The sequence below is a fragment of the Ixodes scapularis genome, unplaced genomic scaffold (genome assembly GCF_016920785.2).
Source record: "Ixodes scapularis isolate PalLabHiFi unplaced genomic scaffold, ASM1692078v2 PGA_scaffold2__306_contigs__length_199485367, whole genome shotgun sequence".
Taxonomy (NCBI): domain Eukaryota; kingdom Metazoa; phylum Arthropoda; class Arachnida; order Ixodida; family Ixodidae; genus Ixodes; species Ixodes scapularis.
In genome coordinates, this window is record NW_024609857.1 from 132,542,569 (window position 1) to 132,558,671 (window position 16,103).

At 44.2% G+C, this 16,103-nt stretch overlaps 1 protein-coding gene across 1 annotated transcript in view; it reads right to left on the reverse strand.

The window, feature by feature from the left end:
• LOC120840739 overlaps positions 1–16,103 on the reverse strand; it is a 143,039-nt gene that overhangs the window by 104,356 nt on the left and 22,580 nt on the right. Inside the window, exon 7 of the mRNA XM_040211392.1 lies at positions 3,468–3,539. Coding sequence (XP_040067326.1) covers positions 3,468–3,539 — 72 coding nt within the window. The remainder of the gene's footprint in view (positions 1–3,467; positions 3,540–16,103) is intronic.

Consider the following 16,103-nt stretch of genomic DNA (forward strand, 5'->3'; position numbering starts at 1 on the left):
CGTGGCGATCCGCAGTCGGTCTCGCTCCAGTGTTCGACTCTGGTGGTACTTCGACACCCGCGACGCTTTGCTCTCTTCTGTTTCCTTTTTTTGATTTTTGGCCACAAGTTCGCCTCAATAAACGTTTCAGTTTCCCCAGTTATTCTTTGTTTCACCTCGTCATTCGTGACAATATACTGTACTACCACCTGTTTCATGGCTACCCAATTTGTGGCGTCAGGGTTTCTCTCGTCGTAAAGAATTTAAGAAGTTTTAAGGCACGCGATCGTAAGCCGTCCCAAGTGTTTGAACCAGAATTTGAACACTGGCCGTCGCGATTGTACTAACTTGATGTTAATCACTTAGCAGCTAACTTTTATCTCCAATTTGTATGTTTGCCAATGATTGCGTTGTCTATCGTAATATCTGCTCATTTGCAACTTCAAACGAACCTGGATTGCGTAGCCCGTTGCTATGATGCTTGGCTGATGAAAAAAGAACTGCCAATAAATGTAAGTGAATGAGAGTGCCCGCTCTAACAATGCATCCCTTAGCGAAAACTAAGACGTTTGAAATATACCACATTCTAATTTGAGTGTATTTGAAGTTTAGCTCATAATTGTAAGTACACAATAAATAGACCGAAAATATACACTTCTTTTTTTTTCTTAGTACTAAAATATATTTCTGAAAATATTTTAAAAATACCTTTATTGAAACTACATTTGAAGTTCCCTTCATGCGTTCTGAAATATGTAAATACTAAATTAGTGGGCCCAAAATACCTTTCACATGGATTTTCTAAAATATGTATTTATTTCATGCAAAATATACTCCAACCCTAATAAAAAGGCAGCGATGAAAAATATGTGCAGAATACTCTTAAAATACCTGGAAATTGTAAATACTGTTGTGCTATGCTCTAAGTATCTTTTGAGTGCAATACTTTGGTAGTCTGACTTAAACTACCAAAGTATTGAAAAGCTCGCCTATCAGAAGTTCACTTCAAGCAGATTTGGAGTACACTGAAGCGCCTAAACACAACATTTGATTAGTTTGTCAATTGAGTTGTGCAGCATCGCACTGATAAATCAGACCAGTTTATGTTATTGTTTCCTTTTTTCTATCAAGAATAGACCTGACGAGTTTCTTGCGCACCAATCACAAACGGGGTTCGGGAACTACAATTACAATGCTTGCTGATACTGGAAAGCTTCAGCAAGTGCTGTGAGATATGTTTCGCGTGTAATTGTGTTAGCAAATGCTAGTTCACTGAATGCGTATACTCACCATTGTATGTGATGTGAGCAGTGACTTTAATATAGTGACGTTAATGACCATATTAAATAGTCAACTGGTAAAGAAAAGCAAAATAACTATTTTAAAGTGAAGAAACTAGCTTCACTCGCTTCATCCTGGGTGGTGCTACGCAGAGAAGCAATAAAATTGTTTCTAGGAGCCGTTTTTATGGATATTGTTTCAGCGACTGCGCCGAATTATTATTAGCTGTATTAATGCTTGCAGTAAGAGGTATCGTCCACGAACTTCAAAACACTGTTTCCCCTTTGACAGACTCCCGAGGAGAATATCGAATACTTGGAACCTTAATGAGTGCAGGGCTGGTCACCGGCCAAACGATTGCCTTCAATATGTAGGCTATATAAGGCTCTCCAGCAGTCAACGGGTTTGTCATTCAGGTGTTCAGTGCGTCACGGTGTTTGTGTTTGTTTCTAGTGGTTATTTGTGGGATGTATTTAGTAGTGCCTTCAAATACCTCAAAAACCCATTTGCTAACGAAATCCCCCCCAAAATGTGTAGTTGGTGTAGCTCTCAGCTATACAAATATTCATTTTGTATTCATTCTGTATTGTTTTGTCCCCATTCGAAATACGTGCGAAAGGTATTGAAAATATATCATAAATATTAATCAGAAAAAATTTTAGATATACCATAAATATAATTCCTTGCCCCTCAAGGTGCCATTTGTGCACTTTTTAGCGCACAAATGGCATTATGAGGGGCAAGGATTTATATTTTTGGTATATCTAAAATTTTTTCTGATTAATATTTATGATATATTCTGAATACCTTTCGAACGTATTTCGAATGGGGACAAAATAATACAGAATGAATACAAAATCAATATTCGTATTCAATATATCTCAAGTTTGTTTCGAGTACGGCATCTTTTTGCTAAGGGATGCCCTATATATCCTATTAAAACAAGCATCCTGCTATATATTTCAGCTTACAAATATATAACCTCTATTCTTTTTTGGAACACGTATGTATAGTATATGGTTTACGTTAAATGCAAACCGTATACTTGACTACCTGAAATTAAATTTATTTCAAGCTCCCTAATCACTGAAACAAATTCTGCACATATGCGTAGTTCATTCAAAAATGTAAAAATCGTCATAAGTATGGGATCCCAGCCATCAAAATGTAATAACTACATTGGAAACCATTCAAAACAAAACCTCTCGTTACATCTTAACTAATGACCTCCGTACGACGGGTGTAACTAACATAAAATCAACCTTATCTTCACCTGATTTGTCTTCCAGTCATAAAAAAAAAATATTCACCGGTGTTTATTCCACAAGCTATATCACCATAACTCATTTCTCCTTCAGAAACCCATCCTTGAGGTATCTTATCACTCTGGTCGTATCAATCACAATTATAAGGTTGGCATACCAAGCGTTAACACTCACACATTCAACATCCGATTTATACTTTGAAGATCACATTACTGGAACCACATGCCCGCCTCAATTGCTGCAATTAGCGACGCTGTTTTCATTAAGCAAATTTTACTAAGATCGCCCTTAATTGATTTAATTGCCATCTTGTTATGCATTCACCCCTATCTATGGTATATGTTGTACCATGAGGGTAAATACATAAATAACTTAGGACTATACTAGATCTCGCCCAAGGAAATGGTTTTCAGAATTTCGTTATAGAGCCTTCAGTGCAATTTAACTAGTTCATTTTACGCCCTATTAATATTTTCGTTACTCAAATTAATGTTCAGTAATACTTATAAAAGTGGATATACTATAGTCTGTACATGTCTTTAATCTTAAAAAAATTTTTTTGCGATCTGGCACTTGAGACAAAATAAAGAATAATCTCGCACGGTGACACGTAAAACATTTAATATTATTGAAGACTCTCCTGATTTTATTTCCCAATGTTTTAAAATGAATAGCCGCAACAAACAAACACAAAAAAGTGACACATTCAGTCCTTTCAATATTGCTTGGTATGTCCCTTCGGTCGAACACTTCTTATTCTGGAACAAGTGAACGCGTGTGAAATGCCTACTAAGCTACATTAAATGTTTATGCCAATATTTACTGCTACGTCTGCAAGATACACATGTGATATAATTATATTAATTTGTGCCAACGTTCTGGTTATAGTACGCCAGTTTTTTTGAATCCTAACGACTGCGACAAAAAGTTAGTGTTACTTACCGACATGATTTCGACAGAACAAAGTCTAAGTATGACTGCTGGGTTGGTCATGGTGGAGTATCGTATGTTTGCCTGGAGAGAAATGTGGCAGAAATGTATTGTTTTACAACCAATTGTTTTTTTGTTGCTTTTCATGTGTTCAGGTAGATTGCACAAATTTTTATCTTCTGAGAACCGATCTTTCGTTTAACCCATTTTCTAATAGGGCGGTTTTTGAACACCCAATGCGTTAACCAACCGCCCTGATTATTCCAGCCCTGTTCCGGAGGGGAAGCAAAATAGCTTGAAGATTATATTTTTTAACTTGAATATTTTGCAAATACAAATACTTAGCACAAAGCGAAAGCTTAAATATCGCAAAAATATGGCCATTTCGACATGTTTTGAAACATTTTGTTTAACTAAGCATTATTTCTAAAAAAAATGACGACAGTAAAATAATTGAAACATTATAGACGCTCTACAGAATCTTTGCATGGGTGCCGCCATCTTGGTACCAGGTAGCCCTGCTGCCATAGTTGACCTTCAGTTTCTTGTGGGTGGAACCATATAGATATTATAAAGTTCGCTCGAGGTTCAACTGGCGCTAGTGTCTATGCGACTTCCGTGACGCAAATTGAAGCAGACAGTAACCAGTCCACTTTTGCGGTGCCCCCGTGCATTGCTATGGGAAAACGCGCGTGCATTTTCTTTCTTCGACGGAAAATAACACGGAACACTTTGGTTATTTAGGTCGTACCAAATAGTATGTACCTTGATTGACACTGCAAAAGTGTAATTGCTTTAGCTAGCGTATTTTACTTAATCAGTTAACGATGTTTAACTTCGCTAAATTTCAGTCCCAAACGTGTGCTCCGCAGCAGGTGTGTAAAAACAAGCGACGATTCAAAGCAACATTACAATCTGGAGGAATATAGAGTGCGTTCAAGGCTCGCCAGCATTCCGGTGACGCTTATATATTGATAATATGCCAGTCCTGTCACTATATGACAATGACCCCTCGTGCATGAGCGGATGAAAACATTCAAAACGTAGAGAATAAAGTATGTGGGCTATGAAAGGTGTCGTTTCGTATTGTTTTCTCTGCCGGGCAAGTTTTATCGGGCACTTGTTCTCATAGAGTTTGAGCGTGCGGGCAATATTTCGAAGGTGGAACCAATATCATCGCTCGGAGCAGAAAGAATAAAGCGGTACTTACTTATTTAAAGTCGAAATAGATTACGTGGCCCTCAATTTATTTTGATCGTACATGCACGGGTAGTTATACTGATCCAGTGTTACTGGTTCTTGCCGTCTCCCTTAATTTCCAGATAGTCTTCTTTCGTTTGGCACGTATGTCCCTCATGCTGAAAAGCGCCGACGTCGTGTTCGCGCTGTGTCCGACAGTGCACATATATACGCATACGAAGCCGTTTTAGCACCGTTTTTAATGCGATGAATTTAAAAGAAAAACGCCGTAACTGACCAATTATTTCGTTAGCCTGAGTGAGAAATGTTCCAAGCTACTTAGTACGTACGAATTATTCGGAATATTTGCTCTTATGATCGAGCACGGGGCGAAAATGCACTCACTTTTTCCCCTACAAATGCATTACCGGAAGTCAATTTTCGACTGGTTGCTGTCTGCTTCAATTTGGGTCAGCACACTAGCGCCACTTGAACCTCTAGCGTACATTATAATAACTCTATAGGTGGAACGCAAGGACGTTTAAATTGGGCAGGATCCGGCTTGACGTCATGTCCAGCGACGCCGGGTCCAACGTTATTAGATTACCTCAGTTGTGGAACTCCCACGGAGGGGGGTACCCCTCCCTCACTCACTTCAACCCGCCTAGCGTCGTTCGAAGCACCATCTATATTTTCGTTTCATAACTATACGTTCCAAAGAGCCCAGCTGAAGCGCCAAGTGGCGATCACAACGCCGCCATTTACCCTGCAGCGGTCACTTGAGGAACTGCACGTAACAACCATTTTGGCTTCAATCGACCATTTCGTAGCCGAAACAGATACAGTGGAAAGAGTTACAGGGATGCTACCCCCGTCTCCCCAGCGGACGCACCGCGAATTTGCCCCGAAGTTAAGATGAGCCTAGGTCGGGACGCGCTACCTGAATTCACCGCTGAGGCATGGTTGTATGAGAGCAATATAAATTGTGCCGCAAAACCTTGCAAACTAGAGATTTTAGAAAAAATCACGCGCCCCTCATTCTGTACTAAACTCCAGTAGAGTTACTACAAAAAAGAGTTTTTTTTTTCTGCTGGCTTTTACGTTTCTAGTAACGTTGAAACCGTTGAAACGTACGTACCCTGATTCAGTTACCAAAGCAGCCGTCTGGCGGCGCGTCGAGCGACGCTTGCCGAGTCGTGGTGAGTGAGGGGGGGGGGGGGGGGGGGAGTACTGTTCGTGCATGACGCGTCTATGAGCAGTTCCGCAACTGAGCTAATCTAATAAAGTTGGCCGCGTCCTGCCCAGCGACGCCGGAAAAAGAACCCGATCCCAGACTGCCCTGCCCATCGAACCGCTCTCATCCAAACTAAATCCAACTAAGCTCCCAGAGTCTGCTCGCTGCTCGGTCAGCAGCGAGCAGACGCTGAGAGCTTGGTTGGATTTAGTCAGTCGTGACAGCGAGCAGACGAAGCAGACCGCAGGCACGGAGCAGACGTAGCCTAAGCCTAGAGGCTTAGGCTACGTTTGCTCTGTGCCTGCGGTCTGCTTTGTCTGCTCGCTGTCGCGACTGGCTTCCGATTCGACCAGTGCACTAAAAGTTGTTTCGATGCGAACCCGCATTCTCCTCAGGGCGGAGTGAAACCAACACCTTCTGGAAGCAGGGTTTGTACGGCTTTCTCAACCCTCAGCGCCATTCTCAGCGTTCGTGCGTACGACGAGTGACACGCGATCGCTTTTCAAAGCCGTGCTATGACGACCCGTTCTATACGACGCTACAAGCCCGGTGTCGAGAGCGTCCGCTACACGCCGACTTCCTAGTGGTCAGGCAAGTGTTGGGCTCCAAATCTCGCCTGTTGGACACCGATTCACTGTATGCCGCCATTGATTTTTGGGGCAAGCAAAGCGGGTTGCCACGGAAAGGCCATGGCAACGAAGGCTGTCTGCCCAAAAAATCAATGGCGGCACCCGTTGAAGAGCTACCCCCATTGGTTGAGAAGTGTTCGTGGCTCCGCCGACTTCCGCTACACATCGCTCCGTGCATTGGGCATAGGGATGCCACCTCCTGCCCATTTTAACCTCCTTGGCGGGGCGCGTTTTCTACTGCGACCGCTACTCCTCCACCACTGGAGCTTTATTTTCGTAATTTTTTAAAAACAAATCTACGTTGTAATTGAAGGAGTGATTTTTATATAAGGTTGCTATACTTGGCTGCTTTACTTAATCGTTTTAATAAACACTGAAATAAAAAAAAATATCTAAAAAGCAAGATGGGACACGAATAGAAATAAATTACCAAGATCAATTATATTTATTTATTTTCATTTTTTATGAATATGTGCGCCGTTAGACGCTCTTTAGCTGGAGAAGGTGAACGCTGCAGCCCACAAGCCCCGTGCTTACATCTCTCATCGGCTGGAGAGATTATTGACTTGTGAAATATTGGCTGTAAAATTGTATCGTCGTGCCGTAATGTTATTTTAATCAACATTTCATTTTATCTTCGATTAAAAAAAGAACTAGATAGAGTCATTGTGGTTTCCAAAAGTGTTCCAAGATTGCCTTTCCCGGATGGGTGTGAACAGACACCAAATATAACTGTCGGCGTCTGCGGAATGCGCAATAACCGCAGCTCGTCGAGCTCGTCAGTTTTTAGAAGTGCAAGTCGTTCTGCGTTCACACAACTGTTAAGAGAAAGATCTCAGCAAACGTAGCTTGCCACAAACAACTATCGCGAGTACGCCCCCTCATGAGCGCTGGGCGGGTGCTTGTTTTCGCAGCGGGACTGCCCTAATCCTAGCGTCCGACGTGAGCTATGTTGCTCCACCTGGGTTGATTTGTTCGTTTCCGCGTGTTGATGTTGATTAAAGATGTTGGTTCCCGTGAAAGCAGTCCAGCTGCTTTGTGAATTGTGCAACCGTCATGATTGCAACCATGGTTTCAATACCGAAAAGATACCTACACAAGTCAGAAATTTGGAGCCATTTGGCTGGAGGCAATCGGGCGTTCGGCTCCCATCAAGTTAGTCCAGGTATGATTCCGTGTTTCGCTACGAAAGGCAAGTAGCTCTAATGTGTTGCTGTCACCTGGCCTGCCAAAGCTCTGCGGCATGACGCTTACTTAACCTGCTCGCGGATGCCATGCGAAATAAAACACAAGAAGAACATAAAAGCTTAAATTACCGCGTATTTATTTGTTGAGTTCTTAGTCCTATCGGTGGCTTTGTTTCGCTTATCGACGGGTGCTGATTGGAACGTCACTCGCACATGATGGAACCCTAGAGCGCCGCTTTCATGGTCGCTTCTTCTGAGTGTTGCACTTTTTAGACGCGGGCGAACTAGCAGACGGGCGAAGGCGAAACAAGACTCCGACGCGCAGCTATTGTGTATGCGTCTTGCAGACATTGCAGACGACCATATGCGGTGGAGAAATAGCAGACGTTGCCGGAGACTGCCGTGCTTCTGTTCGTATTACTAGCAGGCGATGACAGACGCCAGACTGGACGCACCGGATGTCGGGAGAGGGAGACACTATGCTTCCGAGCGTGTTCGGCCGAGCAGCCAAGCCAATCCAGTAGTAATGGGAGGAGCCTGTGATCTGTGGGCGGGCTTAGAGCAGCCCATGACGTCCGCCTAAATTACGTCCAACAGTGTAATTATTGCGTGATTTTTTTTTTCTTTGTGGAAAATATACAAAACCGTCGTGTCCTATCCATGCTTTTTCAACTTTTGAATTCATTTTAGTGTCTCTTGAATTCCTTTTTCAACCGCACTAGTGCTTTTTTCATGTATCAATTATTATCGGACTGCTAGTTAGTAGACGACGCACGAACGGGTTGCGAGTTAGTAGAGCCTTTTTTTAAATATTTCCTTCGACCTACCGTAACCGCAACGGCCTTCTCTATATGCACGCTGAATAGTAAGGTAATACTAAGGTATTATTTCGCGTTTAAAACTACAAATCTTTGTGATTTTGTATTAAATTAAGCCGACTATAGAACGTGCGCTAAGTATTCCATAAATCAGCGGGAGGTGCCGTTTTGGGAGTTGCAAAGGTAGTGAATGCTGGTCATTCTCACTTGTTGCTCTCTTGGAATACGCCTCTATGCTAACTCTGCCTCTTTATAGAGTAACTGCATAGGCTCTGGTTCAAAGCCAGAGTGCCAGGTTAATTTTTATTTTACCGCCACGCTATTGAAAATCGCTCTGATGGGACTTCAGGATTTGTTTAAAGGGTGTGAAGGGGACTTCAGGAATTTCTGAGATGTTTGAAGGGGGCACCAATATTTTCTTGTGAGTTCGCTTTCCCCGTCAGAGGCTCTCCTGAAATGTCTGAAGTGCCCTTTACAATGCCTTGAAACGTCTGAAAACCTGTCAAGAACATTTCTAATGGGGTCTGGAAAGCCTTCAGGCTTCTTAAGATGTCTGAGGGCAACGGCTTAGGTGGAGAAAACACATTTCGCAGAATTAGAACATGGCTGCTTCTTGTACGCTACGGGGGAAAAAAGTATTTGGAAAATGCCGATCGTATCTGTGCGCGGTCAGATTTTTATTATTGCTCTTCTATCAAATACGAGTGGGCTTCTGGACCCGTCTGTCAGTGCCCGGGTGTTCGGTCGCCAAGGAGGCTACTGAGGGCGACCGCCCCATGTGGAGAATTGACGAGCCACGGGCCGAGTGGTGTTCGCCGAGCGGCGTTTTGAGGCGAACGCAATCCTGTCCGGTCAAGGCGAAATCCGTGCAACCATAAATAAAAAAAAAAAAGACGAGAGCAGTACGCGCTTTCCAGGAACAGGGACGCACTATTTTTTTATATACGGAGCTTTTTTTAGTTTTATACGCAGATTGCAATCAAATATATCAAAAGGCGAGTTTGTAGCGCTAGCCGGAACATGTCCAGAAGAATATCTCAAATTAAATAATTAAATAAGCATCACAAATTTTTTTATCTACGTCCCCAGAGCAGCTGTTTATCGTTCTACCACAATATACAATTTTTTTAAGTATAAGTTGCAGTAACTTGACGTAACAACACTTTTTCTTGAACTCTTCAGCCTCGCGCCATGCTGTCGATGACTGGGTTGGGGGCGCCTCCCCGCGGAGACACGCCGCCTCCTTCTCTTTTTTCGATTACGCCCTCTCCAGACGAACGGGACGGCCGGAGAGGCGTTCGCGCGCTTCGGAATCTTGGAGACCATGGCTCTTGTACTGTAGTTCGCAGACAACTCCACAGACAGCGCTCGGTACTCGAAAAAGGTCCATTTCCTTCAGAAAGGTGAGCATGCATGGCTTTGGGGGCTCACCCCTTGGTCTGTCTTGATCCGCGCCGTTTTTTCCTTGGTTCCGCATGTGAACCATAGTTCGGCGCTGGCCGCCTTCAGCACCGCTCGAGCGCCATCGTGTTCAGCGCGTTCAAGGAGATGGTGGCCGGTGTCGGCTTACTCGCTGCAAGGCCTGGCAGTCGGGGTCAGCGTCCCACCGCATGTTGTGGCTGCGCACCGGAATTATGGCACTGTGGGTGCTGAGACGGTGGATGACGGCCGCTGTCCGGACTTGTTCCTTGTGCCTCTTCGTCCGTCCGACTTCAGAAGCATCCAGCGAGCGAAAAATACGCCGAAGACGCCGGCGCGACGTCATCATGGACGAAACCGTGACCGTGCTCGGGATTTCTCAACGGCGGCGGGTGCTGCTTGCGAGTTCGTGGTTTTCGCTAAACGTGCCTACTGAGACTGCGTATGCGTCGGTGAGGTGCACCTACTTGGTCTTATTAGCTGAACTACTTTACATCCGGAACATTGTCTATGGTTGATAGTCATTTGGGCGTCTAAAGGGTTGATGGGCGAAAGGGTCGGATGGGTTGAAGGGCTGTGGGGCTAAAGGGTTTCTCAATGGGGTATCCCTGAAAGGTTTTTCTGTAGGGTATTTTTGAAGGGTTTTGAAGGCCTGTGAGGTCCCATAATTCTTCAAGGCTGACGGGCTCTTTAGAAATATTATCAATAGGGCAAGTTCACATTGGCGGAGATATGGTCAAGCGCGCAGAGCTGGGTCCAGAGTTCGTGCGGAAAAGCGACCTCGTAACCACCGAGCTTTAGGCGGAGCATGTTGCTTGGTTTGCGTTTACGAAATGTGCATCCTACTCTAAAACTGTGCGTACTGGAAGGTTTTATGACATTGAAGATTATAAGTAGCCATTGGGACACAGTATGATTGCGTTGTTTTATAACGCTGGCGATATTGTAAAGCATGTTTTTAAAGTCTGGAAAGAGGACGACACGAAGCACGATCGCACTTCTCGCATCTCCGGCGCTCGCGGAGTGATTCGAGACCGGCAGGTTCGGGCACCTCGGACACACAACAAGGCGCAGCTACGGCTCGCGAAAGGACGAAGTTTTCGTTGGCCACTACGTTCTACCGAAAGAATTAAGAGAAACAGGGGAGAAATCACTGGACGAAGCCGCACGCGCGGCGTGTCGCCGCACTATACCTTCTCTGTTCGCATGCCGCAGCGCGTCGCTTCACAGCCATGTCATCCGCGCCTTCATGTACCGTATTTTCCGGGCTATAGTCCGCGGACTATACATGTTTAAAAGTTGAAATTTCTGGCTGTGCGGACTATCTACGCGTGCGGACTATACAGGAATTATGTTTTTCAATATCGTATATTATGACGAGACGGGACGGATTTTGTGAATAAAAGACTATGTTATTGATAATTTATGTATATTATGGGCTTTTTGTGTGAGCTAAGAAAACATACATATGTCAAGGTGTGCCGCGTATGAGAAGAATTTTGTGTCGACTAAGCACCACGTGCGGACTACGCAGACGGTGCGGACTATCCAAGCAAAAACTTTCATTTTTGACCCCAAATTTGCCTCTGCGGACTATATACCGGGTGCGGAATATAGTCCGGAAAATACGGTACCTTGCAGAAGGGACGGTCGCTTCCCAGACTATAGCTTGGATCCAACATCGCCACCCTGGGACCACCATTGCGATACTCTGCTCTGAATCCGGAGCATATACAGTTATTACACCACCGTATAGCCGAGGTGAAACCTACGGGGGTATTGCATGGCCAGTTTAAATTTGGCGTGCCCATGTAGTGGCCCATGAAGCTTACCTTTATGCCAACTCTGCCCCCCTCCCCTTACCCGGGGTGGTAGCCACGGGGCATTACACGGAAAGCCAAAATTGGCCATGCCACCGTGGAGCCTACCTCTGTGCTAACCCTTCCCAGTATAGCCGAGACGGGACAAGGAGGCATTGCTTGGGCAGATCAAGTTCGGCATGCCCCTGTGGAGCTCCTCTGTCTGCTAACTCTGCCCCCGTATATCTGAGGTGGGACCCACAGGGGCGTTGCATAGGCAACCAAATTGTACATGCCTCCATGGAGCCCATTTCTAACTCTGTCCACTTATAAACCATTCCAATAAATGCTGGCATAGCGGCGCCATTTTGTTACATCCAGGAGTTTTAACAAATTGGGTGGAGTAAAAGGGAAGACACACGCCAGATTCGCCTAGCAAACAACAAACTGTTGTTAACAAACGAAACCTGAGGGCGCCAGCGAGCTGGTGTAATTCATAATTGCAGAAATACCAGAGACTGCGGTCATAATACAAAAATGGCAGAAAGAAACAAAAATCCTCGAAAATACTTTGAAGAAAGGTAAAAAACGCAAGCGAGCTGGTGAATGACATTCATAGTAACCCTGAAACGTAGGGACAATAAAAACGGAAATAGCAACACAGCTTCAATTTATTGAACAACCATCGCTTTAATACATGCCCCAGACGGAATCCGACCAACTCGTCCAAACTCAACTCGTCCATGGCCAACTTGTCGACCCCCGATTTGTCGAATTGGCCAATACGTAATACGGCGATTCGTCGAAGGACAGCTTGTCGAAAGGGGCAATCTGTCGAAGAGCGATTCGTCGAGTGGGTTCAATGACGGTTCGAGGAAAAAGTTCGGTGTTTCTTGTTATCTTTTCGCCTTAATTGTTTTTGTGTTTGGACAAGGGACAGCGCCTTTGTTAGGTTACAAGACGGAAAGAAGAGTAACAGGAGACGAAGACAGGACATTACCTATAGACAAGTTGAGAAATGTTCATTTCACGATTGTCAATTTGTTCGTGTTCTTTATTATTTCTTGTAATGAGCTACCGCAGATTGTCGCCGCGAACAGGCGTGAACGGGTGGTCTTTGTAGGCTAACACGCGCCCCAGTGATACACGCGAGTTAGTGATCGTCCTCCACTACACCGTGAAAGCAGCGTAAGCTGCAAGTTGCTACTTTCGACAAGAAAGAGCCCCCTGGAGGTCAATGTCACGTCCGGACCAGGACCATCGGCGATCGTAGAAAAAGTCTGCACAACGAAGCTGACACAGCGTTCCTTGGCGGAATCTACCCGTACGTCATCAGCAAGAACTTCGCTGCCAGTATCAACCGCAAGGGTGGTCAAGAATTTCAACGCTACATAAGCAACTGATTCTGGACGGCCCCGACACAGGCAGCAGCGGGGGCGCAGAGTTTGCACGCCCTAAAAACATCATCCTGTACTTTCAGGAAGCAAGTGTCACGTCCGGACCACGACCATGTGCGATTGTAGAAAAAGTCTGCACAACCAAGCTCACACAGCGTGCCTTGGCGGAATCTACCCGTACTTCATCAGCAAGAAACTTCGCTGTTAGTATCGACCGCAAGGGTGGTCAAGAATTTCAACGCTACATAAGCAACTGATTCTGAACGGCTCCGACACAGGCAGCAGCGGCGGCGCAGAGTTGGCACGCCTTAAGATCATCATTCTGTACTTTCAGGTTGGTTTCAAAACGTTTTCTGTTTCGTTGGTATATGCTTGCCGCCACTGCTGCCACTGCTGCCACTTAACCGTAGAGTGTGTTTTATGCCTTGTCAAAACCGAACGACGCATGTTTGCAATGTGGTTTGCCCCTTCCTTCCAGACGATGGAAGCGTTGCAACTTGCTCTGAGTGTTCTTTTAGATATCATTTCGGATCGTGCAGTGGTATTTCTGAGGCGTCGCTCAAAAAGAAAGCCGAGTCTGCACGTGAGGAGTGGAAGTGCCCGACAAGCAGAAAAGGCATGCAGAGAAGCCAGTTAACGAAGGAGACAGTGCCACCGGAAGGCGATGTTTCTCGCATGTTTATTTCAATCAGAGAAAAACTTGAGGTCCTCACGAGCCTTAAAAGAACCGTCGACGGCACAGAGCAATCCGTGCAGAGGATGTCAGAACAGTACGACGAAATAATGAAAAAACTAGCATGTCAAAACGCAGACATTAAAAACCTGAAAGCTAGTGTAGAAAGGATTGAGGGAGCTAAATATGAGGATGAAATCTCTCAGCTCAAAGACAAAATGAATGAACTGGAATGGAGAAGCAGGCGCCTGAACCTCGAATTTCACGGGATCCCGCAAACTAACTACGAGAATCTGCTCCAGCAGCTGAATCACGTGGCAGCTAAAATAAGCGCACCTGAACTTACGGAATCGAATATAGTGTCGGCCCACCGGCTGCCTTTAAAACCTGGAAAGATTCCTGGGATCATTGTCCGTTTCGGGAAACAAGAAACTTAAGACCAATGGCTTGAAAAAAGAAATAACTAAAAAGAGACCAGGAAAGAATCTTCATTAAGAAAACATGACTAGACAAAATCGAGCCCTGCTTCACGCCGCAAGAGATTGGGCTAGTACAAGAAGATACCAGTATGTATGGCACAAAGACGGAACCATCCTTAATCGAGAGAAAGAAGGTGGGCGAGCAATCGTCATAAGGAATATTGCCGCGCGCAGGGCTGAGAAAGCAACGCTCGATTACTAACCTCTAGAAAGTTCTCGTTTATTCTTGTTCCAGACGTAACTTCTATCGTTTATTCCTGCTTTTCTTGTTCCAGAAAGTGCGTGTTCATTCTCGCCCCGAGCGCGCTACGCTCGAACCTTTACCGCCGAATCTTCGAGATAGTGACTCACCTTAGATAAGAGGCCGCCCGCGACCTTGTCGAGTCAGTCTCGCCCCAGCGTTCGACTCTGCTGCCACGCCGACTTCGACGCCCGCGACGCTCTATTATTATCTTTTGTACTCTTTTACTTTTGGCACAGGTTCGCCACAGTAAACATTTATTTCTTCCTGTTTATTTGTTGTTTTTCGTCACCACCCGTGACAATATCAACGACCTTCACAGGATTCGATAAGCCATTCACTATATTCCTGCCTGAGTGTTGCCTTTGGTTATTACAGTAAAATGGCGACAGCGGACATCTGACTACCACGAGAACTAAAAGATTACTTAGCGTAAGATATACCAACTCACTTAAATGTTTCCATTTGAACACTAGATCCGCTAGAAATAAAACGGCTGATTTAGAATTGCTCTTCGATACACTGAACGTCAGCTTCCACGTAGTCCTTTTCTTTGAAACAGGGTATAAACATAAAAGCGACGCTTTCAAACTTGCTGAATATAACAGTCATTGTGTAAACAGGCCAAGCCAACGTGGTGGCGGCGTTTCTATGTTAATATATAAAAGTAAGTTTGAGTTACGAACTTTTGGCCGATTACTGCCGTTCAACGTCTGATTACGAAGTGCTTTTAATAAGAGCAGATCAAAATGTTATAGCGGTTTTCTATCGTCCTTCAGATGGAAATATATCAGTTTTTTGCGAGTTTTTAAATGTTTTTTTTTTTAGTTTATTGAGAAACAAAAGTATAATGTAATTTGGGGAGGTGACTTTAATATCGACATGCTAGGCGATAGTACATCAAAGAAACAGGTCACTGCAATCTTTCAAGTAAATGAATGTGTGAATGTTATCAATCAACCAACAGGAATTACTGCTACGTCTAAAACACTAATTGACTAATTCATAACCAATTTCGAACAACAAATAATAAAATGGGGGTAATAGCTTGCGATATTAGTAACCATTTTGCAACATTTATTTGTGTAAACAAAAATTCTACTATATGCAAAAATCCCAAGAATCGGATTTGGTTCAAAATATTATTATTGATGGCCTGAATAGAGTTAGAGAAAGTTTGAGAAATGATGGCTGGACTGACGTCCTGAATAAAATTGACGCGAATGATGCTTACGTGGCATTCCTGGATACTTTCCAAACTATCTATAAACGAAATTTTCCTCTAAAATTAGTGAGGCGTCCCAGGAAAGCTCGGAAGCCTTGGATAAGAGTAGAATTAATTGCAAAAATAGAAATAAAAATAAGCTATATTCGAATATTATTAAAACAAAAGGCCCAGAAAAGCTTAAAAATTTTGAGGCGTACAGAAATAGACTGAACAAGGAGTTACAAGAAATGCAGAGCTGTCTACTACCACAATTATTTCAGTACGGCATGTAATCGTACTGATCTGATTTGAAGTAAACTTAATTCTGTTTTACGCCGCAATAAGGCGCAAAATAACATTACGTCTATAACCTCCAATAACATTTT